Source organism: Protomyctophum parallelum (assembly GCF_964188405.1).
Source record: "Protomyctophum parallelum genome assembly, chromosome: 17".
Lineage (NCBI taxonomy): Eukaryota > Metazoa > Chordata > Actinopteri > Myctophiformes > Myctophidae > Protomyctophum > Protomyctophum parallelum.
Window position 1 is genome coordinate 16,638,537 of NC_139719.1, and position 16,364 is coordinate 16,654,900.

The 16,364-nt window shown below is 48.9% G+C and overlaps 1 protein-coding gene across 1 annotated transcript in view; it reads left to right on the plus strand.

Annotated features, from left to right (window-relative positions):
* Positions 1-16,139, plus strand: part of dock1 (dedicator of cytokinesis 1) — a 459,680-nt gene extending 443,541 nt beyond the window's left edge. The window contains exons 49-52 of the mRNA XM_083788125.1: positions 6,708-6,909; positions 11,332-11,509; positions 12,374-12,567; positions 14,988-16,139. Coding sequence (XP_083644251.1) covers positions 6,708-6,909; positions 11,332-11,509; positions 12,374-12,567; positions 14,988-15,083 — 670 coding nt within the window. The 3' untranslated portion in view covers positions 15,084-16,139. The remainder of the gene's footprint in view (positions 1-6,707; positions 6,910-11,331; positions 11,510-12,373; positions 12,568-14,987) is intronic.
* The last annotated feature ends 225 nt before the right edge of the window (positions 16,140-16,364 follow it).

A 16,364-nucleotide genomic window follows, 5' to 3' on the forward strand; every position in this document is an offset into this window, starting at 1 on the left:
CCCTCCTCACCTCACCTCTATAGAGACCCCTCCTCACCTCACCTCTATAGAGACCCCTCCTCACCTCACCTCTATAGAGACCCCTCCTCACCTCACCTCTATAGAGACCCCTCCTCACCTCACCACTATATTGACCCCTCCTCACCTCACCTCTATAGAGACCCCTCCTCACCTCACCTCTATAGAGACCCCTCCTCACCTCACCTCTATAGAGACCCCTCCTCACCTCACCTCTATAGAGACCCCTCCTCACCTCACCTCTATAGAGACCCCTCCTCACCTCACCTCTATAGAGACCCCTCCTCACCTCACCTCTATAGAGACCCCTCCTCACCTCACCACTATAGAGACCCCTCCTCACCTCACCTCTATAGAGACCCCTCCTCACCTCACCTCTATAGAGACCCCTCCTCACCTCACCACTATAGAGACCCCTCCTCACCTCACCTCTATAGAGACCCCTCCTCACCTCACCACTATAGAGACCCCTCCTCACCTCACCTCTATAGAGACCCCTCCTCACCTCACCTCTATAGAGACCCCTCCTCACCTCACCTCTATATTGACCCCTCCTCACCTCACCTCTATAGAGACCCCTCCTCACCTCACCACTATAGAGACCCCTCCTCACCTCACCTCTATAGAGACCCCTCCTCACCTCACCTCTATAGAGACCCCTCCTCACCTCACCTCTATAGAGACCCCTCCTCACCTCACCTCTATAGAGACCCCTCCTCACCTCACCTCTATAGAGACCCCTCCTCACCTCACCTCTATAGAGACCCCTCCTCACCTCACCACTATAGAGACCCCTCCTCACCTCACCTCTATAGAGACCCCTCCTCACCTCACCACTATAGAGACCCCTCCTCACCTCACCTCTATAGAGACCCCTCCTCACCTCACCTCTATATTGACCCCTCCTCACCTCACCTCTATAGAGACCCCTCCTCACCTCACCACTATAGAGACCCCTCCTCACCTCACCTCTATAGAGACCCCTCCTCACCTCACCTCTATAGAGACCCCTCCTCACCTCACCTCTATAGAGACCCCTCCTCACCTCACCTCTATAGAGACCCCTCCTCACCTCACCTCTATAGAGACCCCTCCTCACCTCACCTCTATAGAGACCCCTCCTCACCTCACCTCTATAGAGACCCCTCCTCACCTCACCTCTATAGAGACCCCTCCTCACCTCACCACTATAGAGACCCCTCCTCACCTCACCACTATAGAGACCCCTCCTCACCTCACCTCTATAGAGACCCCTCCTCACCTCACCTCTATATTGACCCCTCCTCACCTCACCTCTATAGAGACCCCTCCTCACCTCACCACTATAGAGACCCCTCCTCACCTCACCTCTATAGAGACCCCTCCTCACCTCACCTCTATAGAGACCCCTCCTCACCTCACCTCTATAGAGACCCCTCCTCACCTCACCTCTATAGAGACCCCTCCTCACCTCACCTCTATAGAGACCCCTCCTCACCTCACCTCTATAGAGACCCCTCCTCACCTCACCTCTATAGAGACCCCTCCTCACCTCACCACTATAGAGACCCCTCCTCACCTCACCTCTATAGAGACCCCTCCTCACCTCACCTCTATAGAGACCCCTCCTCACCTCACCTCTATAGAGACCCCTCCTCACCTCACCTCTATAGAGACCCCTCCTCACCTCACCTCTATAGAGACCCCTCCTCACCTCACCTCTATAGAGACCCCTCCTCACCTCACCTCTATAGAGACCCCTCCTCACCTCACCACTATAGAGACCCCTCCTCACCTCACCTCTATAGAGACCCCTCCTCACCTCACCTCTATAGAGACCCCTCCTCACCTCACCTCTATAGAGACCCCTCCTCACCTCACCTCTATAGAGACCCCTCCTCACCTCACCTCTATAGAGACCCCTCCTCACCTCACCACTATAGAGACCCCTCCTCACCTCACCTCTATAGAGACCCCTCCTCACCTCACCTCTATAGAGACCCCTCCTCACCTCACCTCTATAGAGACCCCTCCTCACCTCACCTCTATAGAGACCCCTCCTCACCTCACCTCTATAGAGACCCCTCCTCACCTCACCTCTATAGAGACCCCTCCTCACCTCACCTCTATAGAGACCCCTCCTCACCTCACCTCTATAGAGACCCCTCCTCACCTCACCACTATAGAGACCCCTCCTCACCTCACCACTATAGAGACCCCTCCTCACCTCACCTCTATAGAGACCCCTCCTCACCTCACCTCTATAGAGACCCCTCCTCACCTCACCTCTATAGAGACCCCTCCTCACCTCACCTCTATAGAGACCCCTCCTCACCTCACCTCTATAGAGACCCCTCCTCACCTCACCTCACCTCTATAGAGACCCCTCCTCACCTCACCTCTATAGAGACCCCTCCTCACCTCACCTCACCTCTATAGAGACCCCTCCTCACCTCACCTCTATAGAGACCCCTCCTCACCTCACCTCACCTCTATAGAGACCCCTCCTCACCTCACCTCACCTCTATAGAGACCCCTCCTCACCTCACCTCTATATTGACCCCTCCTCACCTCACCACTATAGAGACCCCTCCTCACCTCACCACTATAGAGACCCCTCCTCACCTCACCTCTATAGAGACCCCTCCTCACCTCACCTCTATAGAGACCCCTCCTCACCTCACCTCTATAGAGACCCCTCCTCACCTCACCTCTATAGAGACCCCTCCTCACCTCACCTCTATAGAGACCCCTCCTCACCTCACCTCTATAGAGACCCCTCCTCACCTCACCACTATAGAGACCCCTCCTCACCTCACCACTATAGAGACCCCTCCTCACCTCACCTCTATAGAGACCCCTCCTCACCTCACCTCTATAGAGACCCCTCCTCACCTCACCTCTATAGAGACCCCTCCTCACCTCACCTCTATAGAGACCCCTCCTCACCTCACCTCTATAGAGACCCCTCCTCACCTCACCTCTATATTGACCCCTCCTCACCTCACCTCTATAGAGACCCCTCCTCACCTCACCTCTATAGAGACCCCTCCTCACCTCACCTCTATAGAGACCCCTCCTCACCTCACCTCTATAGAGACCCCTCCTCACCTCACCACTATAGAGACCCCTCCTCACCTCACCTCTATATTGACCCCTCCTCACCTCACCTCTATAGAGACCCCTCCTCACCTCACCTCTATAGAGACCCCTCCTCACCTCACCTCTATAGAGACCCCTCCTCACCTCACCTCTATAGAGACCCCTCCTCACCTCACCTCTATAGAGACCCCTCCTCACCTCACCTCTATAGAGACCCCTCCTCACCTCACCTCTATAGAGACCCCTCCTCACCTCACCTCTATAGAGACCCCTCCTCACCTCACCTCTATAGAGACCCCTCCTCACCTCACCTCTATAGAGACCCCTCCTCACCTCACCTCTATAGAGACCCCTCCTCACCTCACCTCTATAGAGACCCCTCCTCACCTCACCTCTATAGAGACCCCTCCTCACCTCACCTCTATAGAGACCCCTCCTCACCTCACCTCTATAGAGACCCCTCCTCACCTCACCTCTATAGAGACCCCTCCTCACCTCACCTCTATAGAGACCCCTCCTCACCTCACCACTATAGAGACCCCTCCTCACCTCACCACTATAGAGACCCCTCCTCACCTCACCACTATAGAGACCCCTCCTCACCTCACCTCTATAGAGACCCCTCCTCACCTCACCTCTATAGAGACCCCTCCTCACCTCACCACTATAGAGACCCCTCCTCACCTCACCTCTATAGAGACCCCTCCTCACCTCACCTCTATAGAGACCCCTCCTCACCTCACCACTATAGAGACCCCTCCTCACCTCACCTCTATAGAGACCCCTCCTCACCTCACCACTATAGAGACCCCTCCTCACCTCACCTCTATAGAGACCCCTCCTCACCTCACCTCTATAGAGACCCCTCCTCACCTCACCTCTATAGAGACCCCTCCTCACCTCACCTCTATATTGACCCCTCCTCACCTCACCTCTATAGAGACCCCTCCTCACCTCACCACTATAGAGACCCCTCCTCACCTCACCTCTATAGAGACCCCTCCTCACCTCACCTCTATAGAGACCCCTCCTCACCTCACCTCTATAGAGACCCCTCCTCACCTCACCTCTATAGAGACCCCTCCTCACCTCACCTCTATAGAGACCCCTCCTCACCTCACCTCTATATTGACCCCTCCTCACCTCACCTCTATAGAGACCCCTCCTCACCTCACCACTATAGAGACCCCTCCTCACCTCACCTCTATAGAGACCCCTCCTCACCTCACCTCTATAGAGACCCCTCCTCACCTCACCTCTATAGAGACCCCTCCTCACCTCACCTCTATAGAGACCCCTCCTCACCTCACCTCTATAGAGACCCCTCCTCACCTCACCTCTATAGAGACCCCTCCTCACCTCACCTCTATAGAGACCCCTCCTCACCTCACCTCTATAGAGACCCCTCCTCACCTCACCTCTATAGAGACCCCTCCTCACCTCACCTCTATAGAGACCCCTCCTCACCTCACCTCTATAGAGACCCCTCCTCACCTCACCTCTATAGAGACCCCTCCTCACCTCACCTCTATAGAGACCCCTCCTCACCTCACCTCTATAGAGACCCCTCCTCACCTCACCACTATAGAGACCCCTCCTCACCTCACCACTATAGAGACCCCTCCTCACCTCACCTCTATAGAGACCCCTCCTCACCTCACCTCTATATTGACCCCTCCTCACCTCACCTCTATAGAGACCCCTCCTCACCTCACCACTATAGAGACCCCTCCTCACCTCACCTCTATAGAGACCCCTCCTCACCTCACCTCTATAGAGACCCCTCCTCACCTCACCTCTATAGAGACCCCTCCTCACCTCACCACTATAGAGACCCCTCCTCACCTCACCTCTATAGAGACCCCTCCTCACCTCACCTCTATAGAGACCCCTCCTCACCTCACCTCTATAGAGACCCCTCCTCACCTCACCTCTATAGAGACCCCTCCTCACCTCACCTCTATAGAGACCCCTCCTCACCTCACCTCTATAGAGACCCCTCCTCACCTCACCTCTATAGAGACCCCTCCTCACCTCACCTCTATAGAGACCCCTCCTCACCTCACCACTATAGAGACCCCTCCTCACCTCACCTCTATAGAGACCCCTCCTCACCTCACCTCTATAGAGACCCCTCCTCACCTCACCTCTATAGAGACCCCTCCTCACCTCACCTCTATAGAGACCCCTCCTCACCTCACCTCTATAGAGACCCCTCCTCACCTCACCACTATAGAGACCCCTCCTCACCTCACCTCTATAGAGACCCCTCCTCACCTCACCTCTATAGAGACCCCTCCTCACCTCACCTCTATAGAGACCCCTCCTCACCTCACCTCTATAGAGACCCCTCCTCACCTCACCTCTATAGAGACCCCTCCTCACCTCACCTCTATATTGACCCCTCCTCACCTCACCTCTATAGAGACCCCTCCTCACCTCACCTCTATAGAGACCCCTCCTCACCTCACCTCTATAGAGACCCCTCCTCACCTCACCACTATAGAGACCCCTCCTCACCTCACCTCTATAGAGACCCCTCCTCACCTCACCTCTATAGAGACCCCTCCTCACCTCACCTCTATAGAGACCCCTCCTCACCTCACCTCTATAGAGACCCCTCCTCACCTCACCTCTATAGAGACCCCTCCTCACCTCACCTCTATAGAGACCCCTCCTCACCTCACCTCTATAGAGACCCCTCCTCACCTCACCTCTATAGAGACCCCTCCTCACCTCACCACTATAGAGACCCCTCCTCACCTCACCTCTATAGAGACCCCTCCTCACCTCACCTCTATAGAGACCCCTCCTCACCTCACCTCTATAGAGACCCCTCCTCACCTCACCTCTATAGAGACCCCTCCTCACCTCACCACTATAGAGACCCCTCCTCACCTCACCTCTATAGAGACCCCTCCTCACCTCACCTCTATAGAGACCCCTCCTCACCTCACCTCTATAGAGACCCCTCCTCACCTCACCTCTATATTGACCCCTCCTCACCTCACCTCTATATTGACCCCTCCTCACCTCACCTCTATAGAGACCCCTCCTCACCTCACCTCTATATTGACCCCTCCTCACCTCACCTCTATAGAGACCCCTCCTCAACACAACACAACACAACACTATAGAGCATCGCAGTCCCGCCCCCTTTCAGAACGACGAGTGGCCCAGGAAATGATTCTCCATTAATTTTCTACATAGGCTTTTCAAAAAGTCTTTATATAAAGACGGTTACGCCGCGGACAAAGCCAACTCGGATTGTAACAAATCATGACAACAAACACAATATTTTGTGTTGTGGCTTTGTCCGCGGCATAACCGTCTTTATATAAATACTTTTTGAAAAGCCTATGGAGAAAATTAATGGAGAATCCTTTCCTGGGACACTCGTCGTTCTGAAAGGGGGCGGGACTGCAAAGCTCTATAGAGACCCCTCCTCACCTCAACACATAGAGACCCCTCCTCACCACTTAATGTTTTTTATATACTGTAGCAACATGAATGAACCACTTAATTATGAATCATAGCCATTAGTTTGTACATTTATATACACATTTTGAATATAAAAAAGTGATCCGTTGTCGTCTTGTCTCGGTCAGCTTCGCCTTGGAGCCTCTCCTGCCAAAGAAACTGCACAGCAAGTCTCAGGACAAGCTGGACCACCGAGAGGAGCCGGACCGGGACCGCAAGGACCGCAAGAAGGAGAAGAGGAACAGCAAGCACCAGGAGATCTACGACAAGGAGATGAAGACCACCGACATCTCCCTGCAGCCCCCCGAGGCCGTCATCCTGTCAGAGACGGTACTGACACTCTGTTCTGTTCTGTTCTGTTCTGTTCTGTTCTGTTCTGTTCTGTTCTGTTCTGTTCTGTTCTGTTCTGTTCTGTTCTGTTCTGTTCTGTTCTGTTCTGTTCTGTTCTGTTCTGTTCTGTTCTGTCCTGTCCTGTCCTGTCCTGTCCTGTCCTGTACTCTCTTCTCTTCTCTTCTCTTCTCTTCTCTTCTCTTCTCTTCTCTTCTCTTCTCTTCTCTTCTCTTCTCTTCTCTTCTCTTCTGTTCTTCAGGCCTTTAAAGGCGAAAAAATGCTCCAAAATGCAAAAATGCTCCAATTTGTACTTATCTCACTTCGCTTTCCGAATAAACATGCATTGCTTTTCATCTATCGAGGTTGACCTAGGTTTATCCATCTGTCGTATCAACCCCGCTCTGTCCAAAAGTACAGGCTGGATTGCCATTTAATTTGCCGCTGTGCTTCCCAGACCTGGGTGACCTCACAGCCTTTTCGTTTAGCACCACTATTAGGCCAAAATGTCACCCAAGACGTCACAATGTCTACTTTAGTGAACCCCCACACGAGTGTATCCATGCTCCCCCCCCCCCATGGGGGACGGACGCAGGGCCACCCCATGGGGAGAGGCCTCTCCTCCAGCACAGTGCTGCTCAAAGTGGGCTCCAGGGACCCTATAGAGCGTCGCAGTCCCGCCCCCTTTCAGATCAACGAGTGTCCCAGGAAATGATTCTCCATTCATTTTCTCCATAGGCTTTAATAAATCACACCAGTGTGAACCAAGTGGTGCAACTCCCGTCTATTGGTTCTCTGTATCGTTCCAATTTGTATCGCAGGGAAGGGGGCCTCTCGTCTGGAAGTGTGTGTGTGTGTGTGTGTGTGTTTATGATTTTGTTTCCCTCTTCCATGGCATTCTCTGTATCGTTTGCGTCCAGCAGGTGGCAGCCATGTCACATACTTCTCAATTTCACGCATGCACAACACTCATGCTCTCGGGTACACACACACAAACAGGCACACGGACATTGTAAGCTGGATGTAGAAGTGGTTTGCACCACTTAAAAAGTATTCATATAAAGACGGTTACGCCGCGGACAAAGCCAACTCGGATCGTGACAGATCATGACCATGAACACAATGTTTTGGGCCGGTCAAATAATTAGAAAGAAGAAAATAAAGGCAGGATACAACACTATTTGTTTTGCTTTTCTTCTCATAACCGTCTTTAAATAAATACTTTTTCAAAAGCCTATGGAGAAAATGAATGTGGAATCATTTCCTGGGCCACTCGTCGTTCTGAAAGGGGGCGGGACTGCCACGCTCTACAGGGTTCCCCAGAGGGTCTTCCAAATGGACCTAATGCAACTAACTCTTGAGAGTCTTATAAATTGAACCAAATGGACCTGGCGTGCGGGTCCATTTGGTTTCCATTTGTATACTGTCTCAGAGTTCTGCTGGTCCTTGAAATAAAAATTAAAAAAGGTTTGAGAAGCACTGCTGTAGTGCAGCCCTCCCTCCCTCCGGGCAAGAATTTCTCAAAATGCAATAGCATGACTTGACTGTCAAACTTGCTGAGCATGGTGCATTTAAGTGAACAGGATATAAGAGTCTCCACGATGTGGCCTCTGGGCCCTGAGGCTGAAATGACAACGTTGTACACAAGATATCTCAATCTTGTGTAGGTAGACTAGTAGGCAGAACCTGGCGACCCCAATGGCTTTTCCTCTACTGGCTCCTTCAGTGAAAATAGTATAAATGCATGTCATCTGCCAATTGAGGTGGTTAAACTCCCTGAAGGCTACCTAACATGGCTACCTAACATACATTAATACATTGACCCAAAACACAACAAAAAAAAAGTATTCCATAAGTTCACGCTGGCTGCGTCTGGCCAGCTGTAGGAAAACAAGTTGAGTTGATCAAATTTAATCCATTTCCGGGTACTGCTTCGTCTATTTCTCGCTCAAATGCTTTCAAAAACGTTTTTGAGAGCAATGTTTAGCTGTAGTAAATGACATTGTGTGTCACTAGTGTGTGTGTGTGTGTGTGTGTGTGTTTACATACATGGCTGTCATGTTGGAAACAGCAGTAAATCAAGCGGGGCGCAGCCGGTGCTCAGAGGGTCATTATGATGAGATAACTCACCGCTGAATTACCGCATTCAACCAAGCCATGTAATAAGTCTTGTTATGCCATACTTCTCTGCTGCACTATATGTCATACTGTGTCACTCATACATGTTGATAGTAAGCACACAAATGAGAATTATGATGATGATGAGAATGGGCTTTCTTTGAGCTTGTCAAATTATAATGTTGCTTTTTAACATATGCACTTTCCCCTTGGGAGATATTACAAGGGGAGACATTGAATGGTAAATGCTATTTTTATAGCGCCTTTATCCAAAGTGCTTTAATATGTGCATTGCATTTTTCACCGATCAACACGCATGCACGCACGCACGCACATTGATTATTTAAATGAAGTATGAAGAAGTAATCGATAGAATTATCTTCTCTAATTGCGTAGACATCCTGTGAATAAATTAAGTGTTACGGGTGTTGTGGGATAGGGGTCCATTTGGTTACCAACTCTCCATCATTTAGCTGGGGACCACCTGGAACCCCCTCAAGGACCACTGGTTGAAAACCAGTGCTTTATACTCAATACCACTGAATAATGCATAGTTGCATCCCTAGTCTAACCCATTTAGACCTGGTGACGATTCTATACGAAATTCTAAATCCTGACAGTTTTCTGAAAAACCTGTTTCTATGTCAGTCGTTCTCAAACATTTTCATGTCGAGGACCCCCGAAAATGATATGTAATTGGCCCGCCGACCCACATCTGACAATATGTAGTTTCAGGGACGCCTCCGGAAGCAAAGATTTGAGTTAAAAACCTTCTGAAAGAATATATATATATATATGCAAAGATTTGCGCCACAATTTTCAAGATAAAAAAAAAAATAGCAGATCTACAAGCTCGTAGTGTGGCACTCGGTGCCGCGCTATGAGCTTGCAGATCTGCTAAAGCACCAAAAGGGGGTTTCCGGTCCTGAATGGTCTAAACATGGTCTTAGTGTGTGTCTGGAGTCCTGGATGGATGCTCTGGACAGGAGCAGCAGCAGCAGTTAGCCCCTGTAAATGATCCTGTACCGTATCGACCCTCCCTTCTTGGCCACGTCTTCCATTTAGATGCAGTCTGGATAACTTCCAGCGGCTGATCTCAGCGCGGCTTCATATCGATTCCGTGTGTAATTCAAGTTTTAGGTCTGCTATTTTTGAAAAATCGAAGAGCGACTGACATAGCTTTTTCAGAAAACTGTCAGGATGTAGAAGACATTTTTAGAATCTGATCTCAGGTCAAAATGGGTTAATGTCCCGTCAAGTGTGGGGGAAGTTGTGAAATAACTTAAATGAGGCATTGTGAGTGAGGACACACATTTCCATGTCCTCCACAGGCTTACAATTAGGAAAAGATCCAGGTTATGGGTTTGTTTAAGATTATGGTAGGCATTTAAACACTCAGCTAAATGACGGGAGAGTTGGTCACCAAATGGACCCTTATTATTAGATCTTTAACGCCTGAGAGCGTAAAATGAAAGGTACGGGTCCATTAGACCTAGAGCGCCTGTGATCATTTAATTAACTTCTTATAAATGTTCATGTATCAGCAGGCATAGATCCCTTCCTACTGTTCCTGGTTGAATTGAATTATTGGCGGCCTAAATGTGATAAGTGCTCCGTTTGTACTCACCCATTCAAATTATTCCAAAGACGTGGAGTGAAATATATGGTCCTCTAGTTTTATATCCATGTGAAAGTTCTGGCACAAAACGTGTATTTAGTCAATTATCTCCACTTTTTCAAGAGATGCACACGGACGTCTTTCTCTCCGGGCGAGGGGCCCATACTGTATGATCTAGGGCTACGTGTCCATTTGGTTTCATGTTATGCTCTCAAGAGTTAAACCTCTGCATTACTTAAGTTAATTTGCAAGAAGTCTATACAGAATGTGATTTTGATCAACGTTTGCTTGTTATCTCTCCTGTTGTACCAACACCAACTTAGACAGCATGGAATTGTGGACACAATCTTATCCAATGACAACTAAATATTCTACGCGTCGGGTCTGAGAGGCAGACAAATGTCATCAAATGGTGGTCCGTGGCTCAAATGCTGAATAAATAATGGAGCTTTGATGTGAAAACGGTTGATAACCACTGCCCTAAAAGGTTGATGTAATGTCGTGTCTTTTTAGAGTTTAGAGTTTGATTAGGATCCCCATTAGCTGGTGCTCAGCAGCAGCTAATCTTCCTGGGGTCCACACAGAACATAAAAACATCGACATGAATTACATTACAGATATAAAATAAAATAAAATAAAATAAAATATTATCCTAATCATGATCATGTCTGTCTCTGTCTCTCTTCCAGATCAGCCCGCTGCGGCCTCAGAGACCAAAGAGCCAGGTTCTCAACCTGATGGGAGGGGACAAGCGTCTGTCGGTGTCCCCCGGACCCCCTCCGTCCTCCTCCTCAGTGTCCTCCTCGCCGGGACCCCCTCCCATCACGCCCAGGAGCAAGCTCTCCTTCAGCCTGCACACGGGCTCCAGTAAGAACCTGTGTGTTTGTGTGCCCTTGCGTGCGTGCGTGCGTGCGTGCGCAGAGGGAACCTCGATATTGTTGGCGTCCTTCCTCTCCAGGGAGAACAACAGATGTGATGATCACACCAGTGGTGATTTTGACAGCAAATTTAGATTTTTAGTTTTATAGCCATAATCTTTTGAATGGTTTTAGTTGACTAAATATCACACGCTTTGTGGACGCATGAGCAGACCTGGAGCTGATCCAGGTGACGTCTGTGTTAGTCGATGCCCGTCCCAAAGTACCTTAACCCATTTAGGCCTGACGTCGAAATAAAAAAAAAACCTTCGCTCTGAAAGAATATATATTCAAAGATTTGTGCCACATTTTTTTACGATTTTTCAAAAATGGCAGATCTACAAGCTCATAGCGCACTACCGAGTGGCGCTCTATGTGCTTGTAGATCTGTTATTTTTCAATAGCTAAAGTAGAACATAATGCTTAGTTAAAACACCAAAAGGGGTTCCCGTTCAGAATGGGAACCCGGGACGGGAACCCCTTTTGGTGTTATATTTTAGCTATTGAAAATGTGCAGATCTACAAGCTCGAACTGCATTGAAAATGTGGCACATCTTTTGGGGGGGGGGGGTTCCCTGGAACAGCGTATTCCCAGATGGCGGTCCGCGGTCAAATGCAGATCATTCTGGGGCTCCTTGACATGAAATAGTTTGAGCACCACTGACACAGAAACAGAGGTTTTAGGGATTTAGAAGACTTATTCTTTTTAGAAAGGGCCTCAGGTCTTAATGGGTCAACAGAGTATTTCATCTCAGCAATCCTTATTGATACTCCCCTGCCGCTGAGCGCTGACCTCTGACCCCTCCCCCTGTAGATCTGGAGCTCAACGGCCTGGGCTGTCCCGACAGCAAGGCCTCGGAGACCCCTCCCCCGCTGCCGGTCAAAGGCAGCACGGCGGACTACGGCAACCTGCTGGACAACAACCACCACCACCACCACCACCACCACCACCAGGAGGCGCTGACGACTCCCACCACGCCCCCGCCACCCCCGGCACATCATCAAAGGGTATAGGGGCGGTTTTTTGTTTCATTGTGCGTGCGTGCGTGCGTATACATGTTCACACAACGGCGACGCAACCTGCGGAATTAATCAGTCGTTGTCTGTCTGTCTGTCTGTCTGTCTGTCTGTCTGTCTGTCTGTCTGTCTGTCTGTCTGTCTGTCTGTCTGTCTGACAGACAGGTAGTAAGCGAGGGTCCGTTACCGCCGCGCAGCGTGGGGTTATTTATTCACCTCCTCCTCCACAAGCCGACGCCCGCTCTGCTCACGGAGGAGCGAGATTGATTGGATGATTACTTTAGCCCTCGCATCCATCAGCTGTTAATCAGAGGCTCCTTCTCGGGCAGCGCTCGCTCGCCCGGCGGCTACGCTAGCCGTCCTCCTCTCCTCTCCTCTCCTCTCCGCGGCTCCTGGGCTGTTAACTAATCTTATTTATCCTCTGTCACGGCCCCGCGGACACCGTAGTAAAGTGGAGCCGAGCGGCAGTGAGTGTCTCTGGGAGGGAGGCACGGTATAATGTAGTGAGAGCAGATGTTCTCCGAGGCCTCAAGTGACAAGCGCTTCCTCTCCCTCTCCGAGTCCAAAGGGTCCTTGACATTGACGAGCCCCAGAGAGCTTGACATTGATGAAGGCCAAAGTCTTGTTCTTACGGACGGTCGGTTTTTCTCGTTGTTTTAGACGCGAGCGTGCGAATAAAAGTAAATGTTCAATCTTGTCGGATATGCCAAGCCGTCGGTTTTATCCAGCCCCGGCTGGATCTTTTTATGCGGCGATGTCATCGACAAAATGAACCACTTTGAAGCGACGAAGACGCCGTTTGACGACACCCCCCCCCGGAGAGGGTTTTTAGGTGGTTGACGACAGGCTGGTGTGTCGGTGTGGGTCCAGGGTGAACGTTTTGGTGTTTTTTAAAAGATGTGAAAAGGATTTAAATGAGTTGACATTTAAAGTGTAACAAGCTCATCTCTGGGCCAGAAGGGAGACGGGGGAGATATTCTCCTCCCATTCACTGCGTTCAATAAGTGCCAAAAGGGATGAAGGTTTTTTCGTGTTGTTTCTTGCGCCGACCTATTCAACAAAGAAAACAGAAAAATGGGAGAACGCTGGGTTACTGATTAGAAATCAGCTCCACAGCAGGGCTTTAAGCAACTAGTCGACTATTCAACTAGTCGACTAGTAAATCCACTAGTTGACCCTGTTGGTACTAGTTGACTAGTTGATTTTTTTTGCTTTTTTGTAGGCCTCAAGATCAGCTAGAATGCTACATTATAGTCACCAATGTACACAGTACACAATTTTATTTTATTTTAATATTTTTTACATAATAGGTAGTTAAACAACTAGTCAACTAGTAATGATCAGTAGAAGTGAAAGCCCTGCCCCACAGCAGCATGGTGATTGATCACACAGGCATTATCACATGATTGATTGAGTAATTGATTGATGGTTTTATTGACAAGAACAATGCATGTACAGTACATGAACATATATTTGTACATATTTGATAAAAAGCTAAAACAAAAAGCACACGTGCTAAACGTGCAAGCGTGTTATTGCCCTTTGTGGTCATCTTCTTGACGCATTCCACTGCTGCTATGCTAGCACTATCGCTATGCATAAACGTAACATACTGGTGATAACTGCTGCTAGGTGATATCTCTCACTTGCACAAGAGACTGTGATTCTGCCCGGCTATATTGGTATATACCTGCCTACCTTTATATTGGTATATACCTGCCTACCTTTATATTGGTATATACCTGCCTACCTTTATATTGGTATATACCTGCCTACCTTTATATTGGTATATACCTGCCTACCTTTATATTGGTATATACCTGCCTACCTTTATATTGGTATATACCTGCCTACCTTTATATTGGTATATACCTGCCTACCTTTATATTCGTATATACCTGCCTACCTTTATATTGGTATATACCTGCCTACCTTTATATTGGTATATACCTGCCTACCTTTATATTGGTATATACCTGCCTACCTTTATATTCGTATATACCTGCCTACCTTTATATTGGTATATACCTGCCTACCTTTATATTGGTATATACCTGCCTACCTTTATATTCGTATATACCTGCCTACCTTTATATTGGTATATACCTGCCTACCTTTTGAAGTCAAGTGTATATTCTATATTCTGTATATGTATATATGTATATTCTGTATATGTATGTATATTCTATATTCGTATATACCTGCCTACCTTTTGAAGTCAAGTGTATATTCTATATTCTGTATATGTATATATGTATATTCTGTATATGTATGTATATTCTATATTCCGTTACTTCCGTATATGTATATATGTATATTCTGTATATGTATGTATATTCTATATTGGTATATACCTGCCTACCTTTTGAAGCCAAGTGTATCGTTCACCATCTGGTCTTGTCTGTCCACAGCACTTGCCTCCTCCTCTGCCCAGCAAGACCCCGCCCCCGCCGCCCCCCAAGACCACCCGCAAACAGACATCCATCGATTCGGGAATCGTACAATGAAACAAAAAATAGACGCTGACGACTCGGCCGAAAGCCATCGGACGAATAACTCCTGCATTATTACCCTCTTATTACTCCCAAAACCCTGCATTATACCCTCTCCTGCATCCCACCCATGCCCCCCCCTCTCTCTCTCTCTCTCTCTCTCTCCTACCCCCACCCCGGATCCCAAAGCGGTTGTTTTTGTCATTGCAAATTACAAATGTCAAACGGTTGACTTGAAGGGGTTACCCCGCATACCAGTCAAACGGTACTGGAACACTCCAGGAATGTCGGAAATTGAGCTGACGACTCGGTGCCGTTCGAGTTATTTCCCGATAGGGACAGAATCGTAACTCAACACTTAAACTCAACGTGTGACTTATTAGCCCCCCACCCCCCCCCCCCCCAACCACCTTCAAATCACCGTTTGACGTTTGGTCACGTCCGTCCCGAGAAGTCACAATATGACTTTTTGGACTGAGACAGTGTTGGTTGTTGTTGTTGTCTCTGTTCCCGCCCAGCGCTATACACACATTCCTCATTCATCATCCTCACACCCAGCTCCCACAAGATCAATACCTCACTCTGACCCTCCCACTCCTTAGAGAGACACTTCACCCTTTTTGCATATGTTAAGCCCGGGGTTATTTAATCCATTACATTATAGCGCCCAGTCGATTTATAAACACAGACCACTTTTACAGACGGACCGGATGTTGTTGTGAATGTGTGTGTGGCAGCTAACAATAGCTACACCACTCTAGAGTCGATCGACAACAACGGGAGGTAAGAATAAATCTATCGCGACTGGACAGCAGAGGGCCGTCTAACACAGGATCTTTTTTCATAATTAGACGGGATGATTTAGATCGCGAGTTATTAACGTTTTAAGATTTTCGTTGTCGTCGGCTAAACAGGGGGGGGAACATTTTCGATGACGTCTCACTGTTGCGCAACATCGAGGATTGCACAACAGGCGCCCCCAGGCTGTGGAGCGATGCGATCGGTTTTCATTGGACAAAACTTCGTCTCGGGCGTTACTAATAGAAAGGACAAAGAACTTCGTCCTGGGCACTGGGGGTGTTAACATATTTTTAGCAAAATGGGTGAAGTTTCCCTTGAATACTTTACTGTTTTCTCTCTTTGTTTTAGTTATTTCTTTGGTGGGGGGGGGGGTATTTTTTTGCCTTCAGTGTGGCGATAGGGAATGTGTTGCACAGACGAGAAGTCAATGAATTTAGCTAATGCTCACCTGTCATGTGCCGGGGGTTCTCAACCTGTGGGTCCGGGGACCACTCG